The sequence below is a fragment of the Ascidia mentula genome, chromosome 2 (genome assembly GCF_947561715.1).
Source record: "Ascidia mentula chromosome 2, kaAscMent1.1, whole genome shotgun sequence".
Taxonomy (NCBI): Eukaryota; Metazoa; Chordata; class Ascidiacea; order Phlebobranchia; family Ascidiidae; genus Ascidia; species Ascidia mentula.
Window position 1 is genome coordinate 16,025,228 of NC_138567.1, and position 14,761 is coordinate 16,039,988.

The 14,761-nt window shown below is 35.0% G+C and overlaps 2 protein-coding genes across 2 annotated transcripts; one reads left to right on the forward strand and one right to left on the reverse strand.

The window, feature by feature from the left end:
- Positions 1-508: 508 nt before the first annotated feature.
- LOC145890424 (vacuolar protein sorting-associated protein 8 homolog) lies at positions 509-12,802 on the reverse strand. The gene is made up of 38 exons (XM_082981465.1): positions 12,661-12,802; positions 12,451-12,516; positions 12,284-12,356; positions 12,125-12,224; positions 11,643-11,760; positions 11,482-11,536; positions 11,200-11,324; positions 10,921-11,007; positions 10,797-10,864; positions 10,620-10,670; positions 10,370-10,472; positions 10,258-10,314; positions 9,792-9,911; positions 9,648-9,728; positions 9,290-9,460; positions 8,802-9,000; positions 8,674-8,720; positions 8,365-8,436; positions 8,072-8,157; positions 7,873-8,012; positions 7,684-7,748; positions 7,235-7,376; positions 6,614-6,729; positions 6,118-6,234; positions 5,691-5,792; positions 5,296-5,448; positions 4,883-5,050; positions 4,293-4,391; positions 4,150-4,239; positions 3,890-3,980; positions 3,503-3,648; positions 3,238-3,367; positions 2,942-3,042; positions 2,579-2,734; positions 1,974-2,089; positions 1,503-1,643; positions 1,011-1,170; positions 509-819 (listed from the first exon to the last, which is right to left on the reverse strand). Exons 1-38 carry the CDS (start codon positions 12,694-12,696, stop codon positions 715-717), a joined length of 4,053 nt encoding a protein of 1,350 aa, XP_082837591.1. The 5' UTR covers positions 12,697-12,802; the 3' UTR covers positions 509-714.
- A 376-nt stretch (positions 12,803-13,178) lies between these two features.
- Positions 13,179-14,561, forward strand: LOC145890458 (KATNB1-like protein 1). The gene is made up of 6 exons (XM_082981537.1): positions 13,179-13,316; positions 13,381-13,550; positions 13,694-13,795; positions 13,858-13,965; positions 14,031-14,124; positions 14,422-14,561. The coding sequence occupies exons 1-6, from the start codon at positions 13,287-13,289 to the stop codon at positions 14,449-14,451; spliced, it is 534 nt and encodes a 177-aa protein (XP_082837663.1). The 5' UTR covers positions 13,179-13,286; the 3' UTR covers positions 14,452-14,561.
- Positions 14,562-14,761: the final 200 nt, after the last annotated feature.

Consider the following 14,761-nt stretch of genomic DNA (forward strand, 5'->3'; position numbering starts at 1 on the left):
AAACTTACGTCATAATTATTCCCAAATAAAATAATTCAGCAATAACTATGTTGCTTTTTTGTCGAAGTGTAAATGTCAGAGACAGAAAGAAAGGTATCGCTAAAAACGCACCAAACGAAAGGAGACCTTTATCAAGCCCAGAAATCGGCAATTTTACCCAGTTTCTAAACATGAAACTCGCTTTAATCTACAAAAAAATATTTGATCCCAAGCAAAATTTTGCGCGCGCCACTACTAAACATTACGCATACGTCTTGTACGAGTGGTCAGGTACTTTTAAGCGTTACGATTGGTCTAACAATAACACGGGGTAATCTTATACATAAACAGGAGCAAATCCTGGTAGAAGGTGTAAGATTCGGTTCAAAATGTCAATACATTCTGCAGTGCTTACCAAAGCTTATCTTGAATCTGTATGTATCAGACAATATTTTAGTACAACTTGTCCAGAGACTGCACTCATAGCTGATTTTCCAGACCGGTGTGGACTGTATTGGACGCTTTTGAAGAATTAGAACAAAATTGTTGATGATAATTTGTTACACTTTACTGCACTCAACTGATTGCACTCAAACATATAAGTAAAAAATCAACATACTGTGGCGTCAAATAAAAATCAGTACGAAAATGTGGCACAAAAGAATGAGATACAACTTGTAAACGGAAACCAGATCTTTTTAAGGGACTTGGGGGTCAATCCATCGTATTATGACGTCAGAATTCAATAGCAGGCGACCTGACGTTAAGTTTAAATTTTCTACCACCGTTGTTTTGCTGGAAGCTGGTTGTTCGTGTTTTTGACAAATGTGTGTTTTCCGGCTGAAACATCAAGTTGTTATGATTTAAAATTTCAGAAAAAAGTTGTTATGTTTCAAAATTGCCAAAAAAAGTTGTTTTGTTTCAAAATTGCCAGAACTAAATCAGAAATGTCCATTGTATTAAACAGGGACATAACAGGTGACAGCTTCGTTTTCAGCCTTGATAAAAAAAAAGGTTCAACAATTTCCTACCGTTTCGTCGTCTTTGTGCTTAAATGCAAAGAGTAAATCTTCTTTACGATCAGATTTTCGAGAAAAACTTTCGTAACTTCGACGGTCGGTGTCAACACGTGGCGGCGCAGCGGAGCCAAGTTGTTGCAGTAAACAGGATTTGTGATAAACTGAACCGCAACTGAAAAAAATTTTAACATTGGTGAAGCAATTTAACTAGACATATTTTCTTTGTTCTTTATGCAAATGCAAATATTGCATAAGTTTTTGCAAACGCCAAAAAAATTTTTTCGACTAACTAAAATTCGCGTCAACAAACCAGCAAAAAAATGCTTCCTTCGCTGAGTGTAAAGTGTTAATTTTCACTTACTATTTCTATTTGCTCATGATGCCATGTTACACTAAAAATTCTGCTTGCTTAAATTTTAATAATAGAAATGAAAACCTGAACATGTGGTTTAAAGAGAAAAACGAATTTCCTGATTTTAACAAAATAACAAACTTTTGTCCAACCTGAAAACGAGAAGTTTTTGTTCTTCCTGATTCTTTACCGATCGAATCACAGACTTCCTGCATAAAGTGCATAATTGGGATCTGGGGGCGATTCCACGTGTAATATTCTTCCTGAGGCTGCACAACGACTTGTGGCGATCTCTAAATGTACATTTCATTCAAGCAACGAAAGTGTTTCAAAATATTCTTTGCACATTTTTTTAAATAGTATCCAGTATTTTTACAGCGAGTTAAAACTAATGACAGAAAAATCGGTTACAAATGTATTTTTAAAATGTTACAATCGGTCGATTCATGCAGGAGTTGTTATATTTCTTGAACATTTTCTGCATAATATTTACTTATACATGCTTTGAACGACATGTTAAGCTGACACCATGCCAAATACGTGGGCCAAAATTCTTTCCTAATATTTTATTAAAAACTTCAGAAGCACAATTAAAAAGTAGAAAAATATTTCCACATACAAACCTTGCAAGGAGGTTTAAAGTCGTGTCAAGTAACGTTCGTTCGTACTGATAAGTTTCCAACATTCCCAGAAGCAAATTGCGAATTTCACCGAATTTCCCACTTTTGTATGCGGGATCCTAATTGTGTTCGTGGAAGAAAGTACATTTAAATGTTGAGGTTTTGATATCTATAAACTTTAACAAAACTGAACAAAGTTTTCATTTTCGTCGATCCTTTTAACTTTACGACCAACAAAGGCTTGTTAACAATTTCCTTCAACATATCTTGTATAAAACCAGAGTCGAAACCTCAACTGTCTTACAAGGTCGCATCTCATATTCGAATCGCCTACTTACAGGCATCACGAGTATCGCTTTTTCAAATAGATGATGCCTATAAATTGGCCAAATACATATTGTAAACATAAATATCAAACGACCTTTGCAAGACAAACAAATTGGGTTTTATGCAAAAGCAGCTCACGGCTAATTTCAAATTTCGGTACAAAACACTCAATATTTAGTGCTGGGAACATTGCTTATGTTATGAAATGTGATGTCAACTACTTGAACGTTCCGACTGAGGCTTATTCAAGTTTGGTTGTTTATGTAAGACCAATTTCAAACCTGTATTATTTTTTGTAAAACTGCGGGCAAGGTCATATGACCAATCATGGAGGTCAACACGTGACGTGCAAGTTCCTTGGCAACGCCCGCGGTTCCTTGGTCAGCGGCGTCGCGTTGTGGTTGCAGAACTACGTCGAGCAGAGAAAACCAAAGTTTCTGAAAGAGGTTTCAATGGTTGAAAATTTTTAGTTAAAATTCAAATATTTAGAAACACACAAGCTCATTTTAGTATCACAACCATCGAACCCACTTGCAAAAAAGCGTTGCATTCATTAAAGCATAAATAAATTTGTTCTCGATAGAAAAACCACAATCAATGTTGAACGTTTGCGCAAGAAAAATCCAACAAAAACTTTTGTTTACCTCTCGTTGCTTCTCCAATAATCGACTGGAGTTGCGCTGCAGAAGACGGATGACGTAATCGATGGATGACGTCACTTCGTCCTCAAGGGTCTGTGTGTCATCTTTCAACCAAATGTTATTTGTACCAAAACGGTCCGCCATAAACAATAGCTATAGATGCTTTTAAGTTTAAACAGTAACCAAAAAATAGCGTAGAAAAAAAAATACGTTTGATTTCTTTTTTGAAAACAAGAAATTTTGGTCGATAGGTATTTTTTTAGTCACTTTTTCCTGCAAATATCTGAATGTCAACTAACTTTCTTCAATTTCCAATCTTTTCAGTTTTTCACGTGACGAAGCAATTAAAATGTTGAATGCCGCTGTGACGTCACCGCATTCTTCGAGCAGGAAGGCCGTTGCGTCATCAACTCGATTACGTTTTACAATCTGACACAACACGAAATGTCAAACAGAACGAAAAACCACCCATGGTGTTCAGACTTCATCGTCTTTCACTTGATCACAAATTATATTTTAGCAACAGTTTATACCCATACATTTTATTGAACCACGTGATGTTACCTCAAGTGCTCTGGGGCGCCTCACAGTGTCACAATCCTGCACGAATGCGAGTACCTCGTCACGCTTGAATTGGCACATAAGGGATAGGTAGAGTTCGCATGTTTCCGGGTCTGTAGGGTGTTGGGGAGCGGGTTCCTCGCTCTCTCCTTTTAAGATAATGTTTCTCAACATTGACTTACTTTAAGCAACTATACTGCATTTAAACCTATTACGAAAAATCTGAAAGTTAAGAAACCTTAAGCAATGGGTTTTAAAACGACACAAATTGAATTTGAGTATAAAACATATTGATACCTTTTTAGCAATAACTATATGTTATGGCAGGCAAAAAAACGACGAAGCATAAATTCTGTTCAATATATAAGAAAAAAAATGTGGAAAGCGCACCAAAGTAAGAAACCATGATGAAATCAGTATTCTCTTGCTGGGTCGGTCGAAATAATCCTCGTAGAAACGTGAAGAGAACGAACGGTTCGTCCTTAACAAAAATAACAGGCATTTGCAATTTAACATGGGTTCTTTGCAAAAAGCTTTCGAAAAACAGTAAAATGGAAATATTGTGAAAATTTTGCGAAAATTACAATTGGTGTTTAGATTTAAACCCACACAAACAAAAGTTTTGTTGGGATAAAATACTGGAGAGGTACCTGCAGTTTCTCGGAAATGGCGTGAATTGTTCCCTGAAGCACCGTTGTGAAAAGTTGGGCGGCTTTCGAGCCATCAATTGACACCAATTCCTACACAAAAAGTTCGCACTTGAAAAAATTAACTCAAATATTGAAACGTGTACCTTGATGTGATCAACAACTGTCGCCTTTAAACGATTCTTCTCAGATTCGCTGTTTGAAGGATCGTCGAGGATTTGTGGAATGTAACTGAAAACTGATTCCTAACAAACAAAAAACATGTAATAATATGTGAAAATAAATGGTTTTAAACGCCTGGAGTATGATTATTTGCTGACGAAATGCAACCAAATCACATTTATATATTGTTTCTGTTGCTGCCAGGCATATTGTAATTTAATAGTCTGTTCTTCTGGCACAATAAAAACGTAACTTTATTAACCGACGTTCCGCCTGCTATTTTATCTGGGCTTCCTCATTACACCAAGGTAACGTCGGTTAATAAAGTTACGTTTTTATTACGCCAGAAGAACAGACTATTAAATTAAATCACATTTATATTATTTTTCTTCTTGAAACTAATCGCAAAAGTCCATAATACTGTTTTTTACTACTACTTTCTTTTGCTAATACAACTGTACGCTTTGTAGCAAATCACAGACATGAGTTTTAGGTCGTCACAGTGTATAAAGAACGTTTAACTATTGTAAGAAATTCTTTTTTCTGCTATTTTAAGATTGAACCAACTAACAACCTTTTGTGCTGGATCTTTAAGGTGGGCGATGAACACGAGTTCAAATCTACGTTTCTGGGCGTGGAGTAACCGCAAAACTCTGAAAAACGAAGCACGCTCGGCAAGGTAGATCATCCGCGTGGTGTCGCTGTCTTCCAACATACCGTAGTTGAGTAATTCCACCAATGCCTGAACGTTTATTAAAAACATAAGATTTTTTTTAAATTCAGAATATTTCAGATTTTCCTAAAAAAGCTTTTAGTGTGACAAAGTAGTTATCTATTCAAAACCGTTGCTTTCTACGTTAAAACAAGAAGTTGATTAACTAAGCGACCAAAATGTATATGTGTCCCGCGAAAAACAACATTTTTAAGAAATCCGCCCATTGATACCATTATCTCCGTAACAAAGGTGAGACCTGCATTTAATTCTACCTGCTGTCTTTCTTCATGGTCGGTTGCGTGATCTCCAGGTGTCGTCAGATATTCCACCACTTGTTTCTTCAAAGTTTCATTCAATTGTAACCGTGAATCTTGTCGTGCTGATTGACGAGCCAGGAAAGTGAACAGCGACCCCACTTGGTCGGGCTGAAAAAAGACAATAGCCGCTAGATGGGGTGCATAAATTGTACGTTAATGGAAAAATATTCCATATACCAAGAAAAAAACCTGATCGGGATTCGTGGCCAGGATATCCTTGGTTCGAATCCCGGTGTGGTAAAAAAAACAAAAAAAAACACAGCATTGGTCTATTAAACGCTCTATCCAGGTAATAAACCAAATTATTTATAAAGTTTGAAGCGAAAAACGTGAGAATAACGTCACATTACCGAAAATCCCTCATCTTCGAGCATGATTCGCAGCAAAACGTCCACAAAGTTTTGAATTTTCGAAAATCCTTCAACCTCTCCGTAACCAGGTTCCGAAAACGACTGAAAAACGAAGTGGGAATATTACATGATTACGTCAGTATGTGGTTATTCACCAAACACTACATTCTCGAAATTGGAATGTCGTTCACATAAACCTACGGAAAATATTAATTTGAATGTGCATTTTACGCGCAAACACTGCAGGTAAGCACAATGTACATGCACATGTACCAGAGCCAAAGATAACGATGCCTACACTCTTAAAACGTCACAATATGAACTTTTTTGACAATCAATAACTATCGGACGTGATAGGATAGCGATTCAAAATCGACAGTTAATGTTGAAGCCTTAGACCTTGGACTAAATACGGGAAAAGTTATACCAGAGACAAAACGTTGAGAAATTCTTTGGTTGAGAACTGAAGTAGGATACGCATGACTGGGTACAACCCTTGAAGTCCGTGTTCACGCATGGTTGGTTTCACGAGACAGTCGAAAATCTGAGAAAAATATTTGTTTATTTCACTTGATATGGACGTGTTTGGCCAAAAACAACATTATTAATTACTAGCTTACATGCTATACGATGATAGTGATTCAATAATGATTATGCAATATTTCGAATCCTATCCAATGGGCGCCACAGAAGCATCGGCATAATAAAACTCAGCGTAATATAACAACATAATAAATTGGTGACCATGACTTTGGTTCTGTTTAAACATTTCCCCACAAGCCAATAACATTGTGCAATGCAACAAAACCCGGATCATAATCCGTAATAAACGGAAAAAAAAACTTTGTATTTGGCAAAACACAAATTCCATCACGGATAATCATTTAGAGGCATTGATTGGTTTGTGTATAATGATATCATACCTGTTGTTTAACAAGATCTGATGTTTCTGTGTCTGTCACTCCATGTGGATAGGCCACTCCAGCCAATCCACAACTTACATACACCAATAACTTGTTACCAAGATTCGTCATTTTATCTGAAACACAGGAAAACCTGAAGTGTAAACATGTTGCAGGTTTGTAAAAGTTAAGAAAGACATTGACGAAACGTAGTTTTGATTCTTGCAATTCTTGATATTAAAAATGATTAAATAGGAAACTATGTAATACTAGGGTTAGAATCTTACATTGACTTGTCTTTACGATTACGACATCAAATTGCCGCAAGATTTTTTTTGAATAAAATACTGGTTTATATGAAGTACGTCGTTTTTTTCTAAAATATCAAATCAACTGACAACAAACCGAGCCTTGTTGCTGCATTGTAATAAAAAATTAAGTGTCATAATCTGGTTTAAAGTTACATGCCACAACTGGTACCCACACATAAAAAAACAATTTTTCTACACTATATGCGAAATGTTATTGCTTTATAACAAACAAACCCGGAAATATTTTGATTAAAACCTAGTTTCCAAAATTCCCAAATTAGCCTCAATTTCAAAACCTACACACTAAAAAACTAGGGGTATCTGTTCTTACCGCTGAGAATAGGCGACGCATCCAACGCTGACTGCAATAGAAGTAACAACTCACACAATGGCCCGACAAAATCCTTCATTCCACGATTGTGAATGCTGATTATTGCGTCATAGAGACCATGTGCCCAGCATAAATGAAGAACCTGAACACGGCGCTTGGTTTGAAATACAACATTCTACAACCGAGGCAAGTTCATAATTTTCGTAAACATCAGATACAACAAATTAGTTTTGATACTTCAATATTGTCCAAATTTTACAAACAGGTTTGTCACCTGCAACATATAACAATTTTACAGGGACAAAAAGTAATATACAAGGACATGTCGTATAGGTTATAATTATTTTTTTTTGATTCAAGTTAGGTGTAATCATCGGTTGAGGACATCTTTTAAAAGCACAAACAAATGAGGAAAGGTATCTTTTCTCATGAAAGCCTTCATGTTTTACCTGGTGAAGGTCGATGTTTTCCAGACTAAGATGAACAAGACAGTTTTCAACGTTACTTAACATATCTGTAATAAAAACATGTTTACATGAAATTAAAAACATATATAACAGATTATATGTTTATAAAAAATTGATTAATTTAGGTGATTGCGACGTTTTCATACAACTGTCCACCTATATTTTACATACTTTTTGCTTGGTAATGTTCGACAAAATCTTTCATAACTTGGGGGCTCATGGACTTGAGGCTGTCGTTGAGTACGTAGGGTTCAAGACATTCCAGGAAGGCACCATGTGCTATGCAGTCAGCTCGGAATCGTTCGTAAATCCTGAATACAAAGGTACAACTGAGTATGACAAAAAGGATGAAGATTTTAAGATGAATTACCTCCCGAACAAGACATCAACTCGGTCTATAAGCAGACAATGATCAACACATATTGGAACAACGTTTCTATAAAAGTTGATTAAAACCTAAAAAAAAAGAATGTTTTTTATTGCAATTAAAGCATGTGCACACTGAAAAACGAAATTTGGTAACAACACTTCATAAACAGTTAGCCAAACAAACTTTAGTCAACGTAATCAATCACTTCATTGATGGACAAAAAGTCCTATAACGCATGGTTGTTCTTAGATGAACAAATACAGCGGATTTATTGGAAAACAGATAAATCGTACCTGTAGCTTTCCGCTGTCCGGACAGAGTTTGGTCATGGCTAAATCAACATACTCAACCAAAATATCTTGCATCTGAATAAATATAAGAATTGAATTTGACCAATTTAAATTTTGAAGAATGGGTCAATATCCCTTTTCCGAGTCCTCTATGTGAACTATGTGCAATTGGTTTATTTTACACCACACAACGTAAACTGTAAAAAACCATCTCCAACAATATAATTTCAAATACCCTGGGTAAAGTTGGGATATCTGTAAAGTTTAATATGAACAAAGCACAAAACTGGTCCAAATACTTTCAAAACTTACCACTTCCCCAATCAAGCTCTTTCTTTCATTTTGATCAGCCGGCAAACCTGAACACAAAAATCAAATATTAATAACAACAGAATAAAAAAATGTTGTTTGGTGTTTTATCAAATAACAGAATCACTTACCAACCACTGCCTTTGCACTTCCATCATAAAATGTCAAAGCTAATTTTAGCGCCTCCTTGTGTCCAACTGTTCGAGCAATGTCGATTCTCTGTTTCCAGTTATTCATTGTTGCTACCATTACAGTTTCCATACCAAGAAAATAAATTTTTCCCCCGAAAAGCACCACCGATTGGTAGCAAGCATGCTCACCAACTGCAGCCTATGTAAAGAGCAAAACGTCCAATTTTCTATAGTGGTTATATTTAAATTCACACTAATTAAGACATCATTTTTAATAGTTTGGTTTAGGAGGTTTTTTTGTTTTATTTATTGATCTTTATTACAAATTGGAAAACAGCTTTAATCATAACAACATCAATAATCACAAAGCAACTAAGGTGACAGCAGACAGGTGTTGCTGTAATTAAAGATAGTTGGTGGTTATAAAAAACTAAAAAATACGAATTGCACAACCGGCCAGCCTACCACAATATTAATGAGGTACTCACTAAAGCAACACTGACATTTCCACCATTAGCAATGGACTTGAATGTTGCACTATTATAAACAAGCTGCACTTCATCTAATGATCTAGTTTGAAGTCCAGTTTGTGAATCAACATCGACAACATGAGCTCTTTCCCGAATGTCCACAAGCAAAATCGTTCTAGAGTTTAACCACTGTATAACAAAAATTAACGGTGAAAATTAAAGATATTTTTTTTTGTGTTTTACAGTCATAACCAAGGCCGTAACTAAAGCCAAAACTATACTGCATATCATTGCATAAAACAATCTCGGGCAGTTAAAGTTAGACCACATAAGATGGGAATTCTCATTACTAACATACAGGCATATAAAAACTTACCGCCATATTGATGAGTTTGTATGTGAGGTTCATTGTACGAAGATGCACAAAATTAACTGTATCCCATCCTTCACATTTAAGCTACATTCAAAAAAAAAGTTCAATTTGCAAAAATTCTCACATTTATTATCAAGCTTGTTCTACCTGGAAAAAGTAAACCACGTCACCTCTGCCGAAGGTAAGGATGGGGTCAATGGAGCGGAATGTGTCACCATGAAATACTGCCAGTTGCCATGCCAACAGAGGGGCAGAAGTGGGATTTGACTGAAAAAAGGTTACTTGTATTAAGCACAAGGTAAACATATAATGTTTTGAGAAAAATAACAGCAGATATTATGTAAACAGATTGTTTGACATGAAATCACAAAACATAAACTTTAGTGAGCATTTAACCATTGAACAACAAAAGATTGATTCCAACAATTGAAATTGCAAATATGCTCTTCTTTGTCACGATTAAACATGATTAACTAAAATACAATATGCCTGGCAGCAACATAATATTTGTGGACTTGCAAAGAGAAAAATGGGGTTAACAAGCTGAGAGGGTAAACAATTGGTGAATATGAAAACTAATGTACAGATACATTTAAAATGTACACAAATTTACCGAAAGTTTATGTGCGAATAAAACCTTGATCTGAGGTCTGAGAACAACAACCAGCACCTGCAAAAAAGACCACAAACATCACAAAATCAGTAGAGTTAAGACCAATACGTACCTTTGATAATGTGCCCATGGCCAGTATGTGGCGATCTCGGAGTGGATGATCAGCGATACTTTTTGTCAAATGCAGACATTCCAGAATACACACTTCACCACGACTGAAACATAAGCAAACAATTATTCAGTAATTACCACATTCGAAAATTTAACTAAACACACATATATGTATAATAAATCTTGTTGCAGCAACCAAGAATGGATTTTAAATTTACATCTAGCAGGAAAACACAACAAGTATCGCATACCTTCCAGAAAAAAGACATCGCGATTCACATGATCTCACTCCCATCACACGTCTGCAGGAACAATAATATTTTTAAAACCCTGTCATCCAATAGTATAAATAAATATTTTCTTTGAGATAAATCTTTTTGTTTTGTAAGTAATTTTTTCACAAAAAATATGATTTGCATTATCATTACCTGAAATTCAACTCAAAAACAGACCCACCACTATCATTGCATACAGCTATAGTTGGGTCATCTGTAAACTAAAACCAAACAAGTTTATTATCAAGCAGTGGTGTGTGACACAACTATGCATTACCCTAACATGCAGGACAGCAGAGCCAGGTGGGTGAGCATCAGAAATTGTTCGTAACAGTTTTCCTGAAGTGACGTCATACATTAATATCTACAAACATATCTCAAAAGTTTTCTTTTACTTCATGACACGGTCCGTAGTTCACAATGCTTTCAATTCGGTCAATTAGGATTTTTGATTAGGTTTTAAACCAATTCACTTATTTTATGCATATGAACTTTGATGTGTTTTGCTTTAACATGTAATAATATAGAGTATGAATATGAATGTACTAAGCCATACCTGTCCTTTAGCATATCCAACCAGGAGGCGAGTGCAGTCCATGTTGAATGCAAGTGCACTGACAGACCCATATTTTGCACCAATCTGAACATTGCCGAGACAATACTGCATAGCTTGATTTGAATCTATCCAAGATAAATATGGACATAACATGTGTTGTTAAAAACATTGCACACTATTAGCTCAATATGCCACCAATTCATATACATAATGCAGACTACATATATGCATACAAAACATGTAACAAAGTATACTGACATGGTTTTATAACAACAAACTTACTGAAAACTAAAACCAATCCATGAGCTGTTCCAATTGCAACTAAAGTTGAAACAGCCTGAAAATCATAAAGTATGTATGTAATAGTATATTGCACAAAATTACCAAGTACGGCAATTTTTTTGAAAGTGAAAAGGAATTTAAACCCAAGAAGTAACACTTACCAAAGTGGTTGGTCTTCCGGCATTTACTCGGTCCATGGCTGACAACATTTGCCCAGATAAACTTTGCATTGCTTCAATTGATAAAACACACCCATGCTTCTCTTCGTCACCTTTGTCCCTGCAATTCATTTTTACAAATTTGCTGTAAATATATATACATTTTATATATTTTTATATATATTTATAGAAAATGAGCTATACATGAGCTTTTAAATGAGCATAAATTTAAAAAGACGACAAAATATTTTGATAATTGTCACAATCTGTATACCTAATACAAAAACTTCCATGTGTTTTCAATCTATTTCTGTTTCTAATGAATACTTTCAGGTGCATATCTAGTTTGATGGGGAGGTCTACTAACATTTGGAAGAATTCCCTATTCTTCCAATATTTCATTATTGGGGTTGTGAATTCTTACAATTTCCTGGATATGCCCATGAATACTTTTACTTTAAGGTAACAACCACATTCCTTCAAACCTTGTTCTTTTGTTTTCGTTGCTTGCAATAGATGTCGTTTCCCAAGACTTGAGAACTTCAAGTTCTGCTTGGTGCCTGTTTGGAAAACTAGCATCCAAGTCTAAAGCACAAAAAACTTCATTAAAATCAACCACACCAACAGATCAGGTTTTACTTGACCTTTCAAAAGTGAATTTGAACTGCCTGAGATATTTTCATCCAAAGAAATTAATGGATCATCATCTGACTCAGACTGCAAAAAATATGTCTGATAAAATTTGTCCTAGAGAGTTGACCTGGCTTCATGTTAAATAAATGTTTTTAACACAGGTATACAAGGCACAAACCTCATCTAATATACTTTCCAAAGTTGGCAATGGAACTTCTGGAATTTTGTACTCTTCTGCATCAAGCTAAAAAAAAACATATATATTTTTGTTATAACCAAGATAAAGGTGAACAAATAAAATTTTAGTGTATTAAAAACTTGACAAATAAGTTTTCGGTTTGGTGCAGAACTGTAGGTAGTATTAAAGCAAACAAATAGAGTGCAATACCTCTTCCAACTCTTCTTCTGTACCAGATAAAGCCATGTTACTATCCAATTTCTAAAACAATAGTAAAGACCAGTAGACCAGGAAGCTAAAGCTGCATGTGTTGTGGATGGTGAAACAGTTTACATGGTTAACCAAACAATTTCTGCATGCAAAACATAGAGGTCACATTTGTGTCCACGAGTGCCTGTAATCATTGCAATGTATTGCAAAAAAAGGTTGCGTACAATAATTTTGCGACAAACGCACAGCATGATCCAACCTGTGTGTTGTATACACTGACACATTTTTTCCACAACTGTACAAACATGTTAAAACATATTACTAGCGATGAAAGTGCACATGAGTGTAAAGAAATATAGTATTGTAAAATGTATAACATACTATAAATTTGTAACCATGGCTGTACACATCCAAGCATTTTTCATGTTACAAAATTGAATTAAGTGGTAACGGATTAACAATCAGCTGTTTAATGTGAAAGGTCAACCGTTATGCATGATTAATATTAGCGCAAAAAATTGCGCCGTAAATACATTGCTTCATGTGTCATGTAAAACATATTTTAACTTGTTGAAAAGAGAAGCAATGTAAGCAATTTCTTGTACCGCAAAGCAATTCTCTTTATAATGGCAAACGTCAATCTTAGCGTAAAAAGGGTAGGTTAATGCTCATTTATGCTGTAAATCATTTTGTCATTTGAAAAAAATGAGTTTCTTTCAGCTCACAGATGGCCACGATGCAATGATAAGTGTTTTGGAAAACCGTTCACTCCGACTAAATGCTGCTTTAACTTTTTGGAAGAAGAGAGACGTAACACAATTAGTGGCCTATTTACTACGAATGAAAGATGATGGGTTGTACATAGACGTGCTTCCATTTATCACCAAACGGTAAAGTTAAAAAATAGTATCTGTTATAATACAGTATGTAGGGCATGTATTTATCCACTGTAATGATATGGTCTATTGCAAAAATGCATTAAGTAAACATTTATTTAGTAACGTTATAATTTTTGACGGTCATGTTTTTTTAGCATTGACGAAGATGAAAAATCCAACAAACAATTTGTTAACCTTGGTGTTTGCCTCGAACTTATGCCAGCAATTGAACATCTACTTGGAAAAAAATACGAGGAGTAAACTAGGCTTTGTATTGTAATAAAAAAGATTTCCTAATTAATTTCCTCTTCAAATTTAGTTACATCATTGTCTGCCTGAATTTCCTGAGAACTGTGATTAAACGTTGGTACAATGAATTACGGGGTGTATCAAAACAAAAACATGGCCAGGAGTTGGAACAGAGCTTGTATGGCCATTGCAAAGTGTGATACAAACTGTAAACCCATACCCAACATGTGAATATTTTAATAGGAGCATTCCCCCTGTTTATTCCAAGCTTTTGTCCATGACGGAGATTGTGGAAAGACTGGGAAAACGGAGTGGAAATATTGGAAGTAAAGCTAAGGTGGTCACAAATCTTTTGTTGTGAGAATTTTTGACAGTTTCAAAAATAAGGTTCTACGACTGTATAAGTTCTGCTTCTATACACATTTAAAATATACCAAAACTACACATTCAAATGTGTGAGCTAAAATATGAACATAAAGATTTATTGAAGGCCCTTTGCAGGATCTGTACACTCTTTTTAACTAAAGACTATGCATATTAAAATAGAAATAGTGTGTTTGTAAATATGAGAATTGCAGCTTATTTTCCCTGTTAAAGCTTAAAACTAACACTAAAAATTCAACATTTTTTTTAGGTAGTTTCAGAAATGCTGTTGCAACTGTGAAGATCTTTTATACACTTTTCACTGCACTGTATCTAGCTGCAAGTTCATATGAATCACTGTTTTACCTTCATTCTAATTTCAATTGTTTTTCATGTCTCTAAAAACACTGGATTCTTGTGTAGTGCCGAAGATTTATATTTTTGATATTTTAGGCAAATAAATTGATGAATACGATAAAATTTTGCATAAAAATTCTTCACTATTTGATGAAAACAAGGAAAGCTTTAACAGGCTTCAAATTCAAAGTAACAATGATGGATAAAAGATTTGTCAAGCTCACTACAAAAAGGATATAATATTACAATAAATC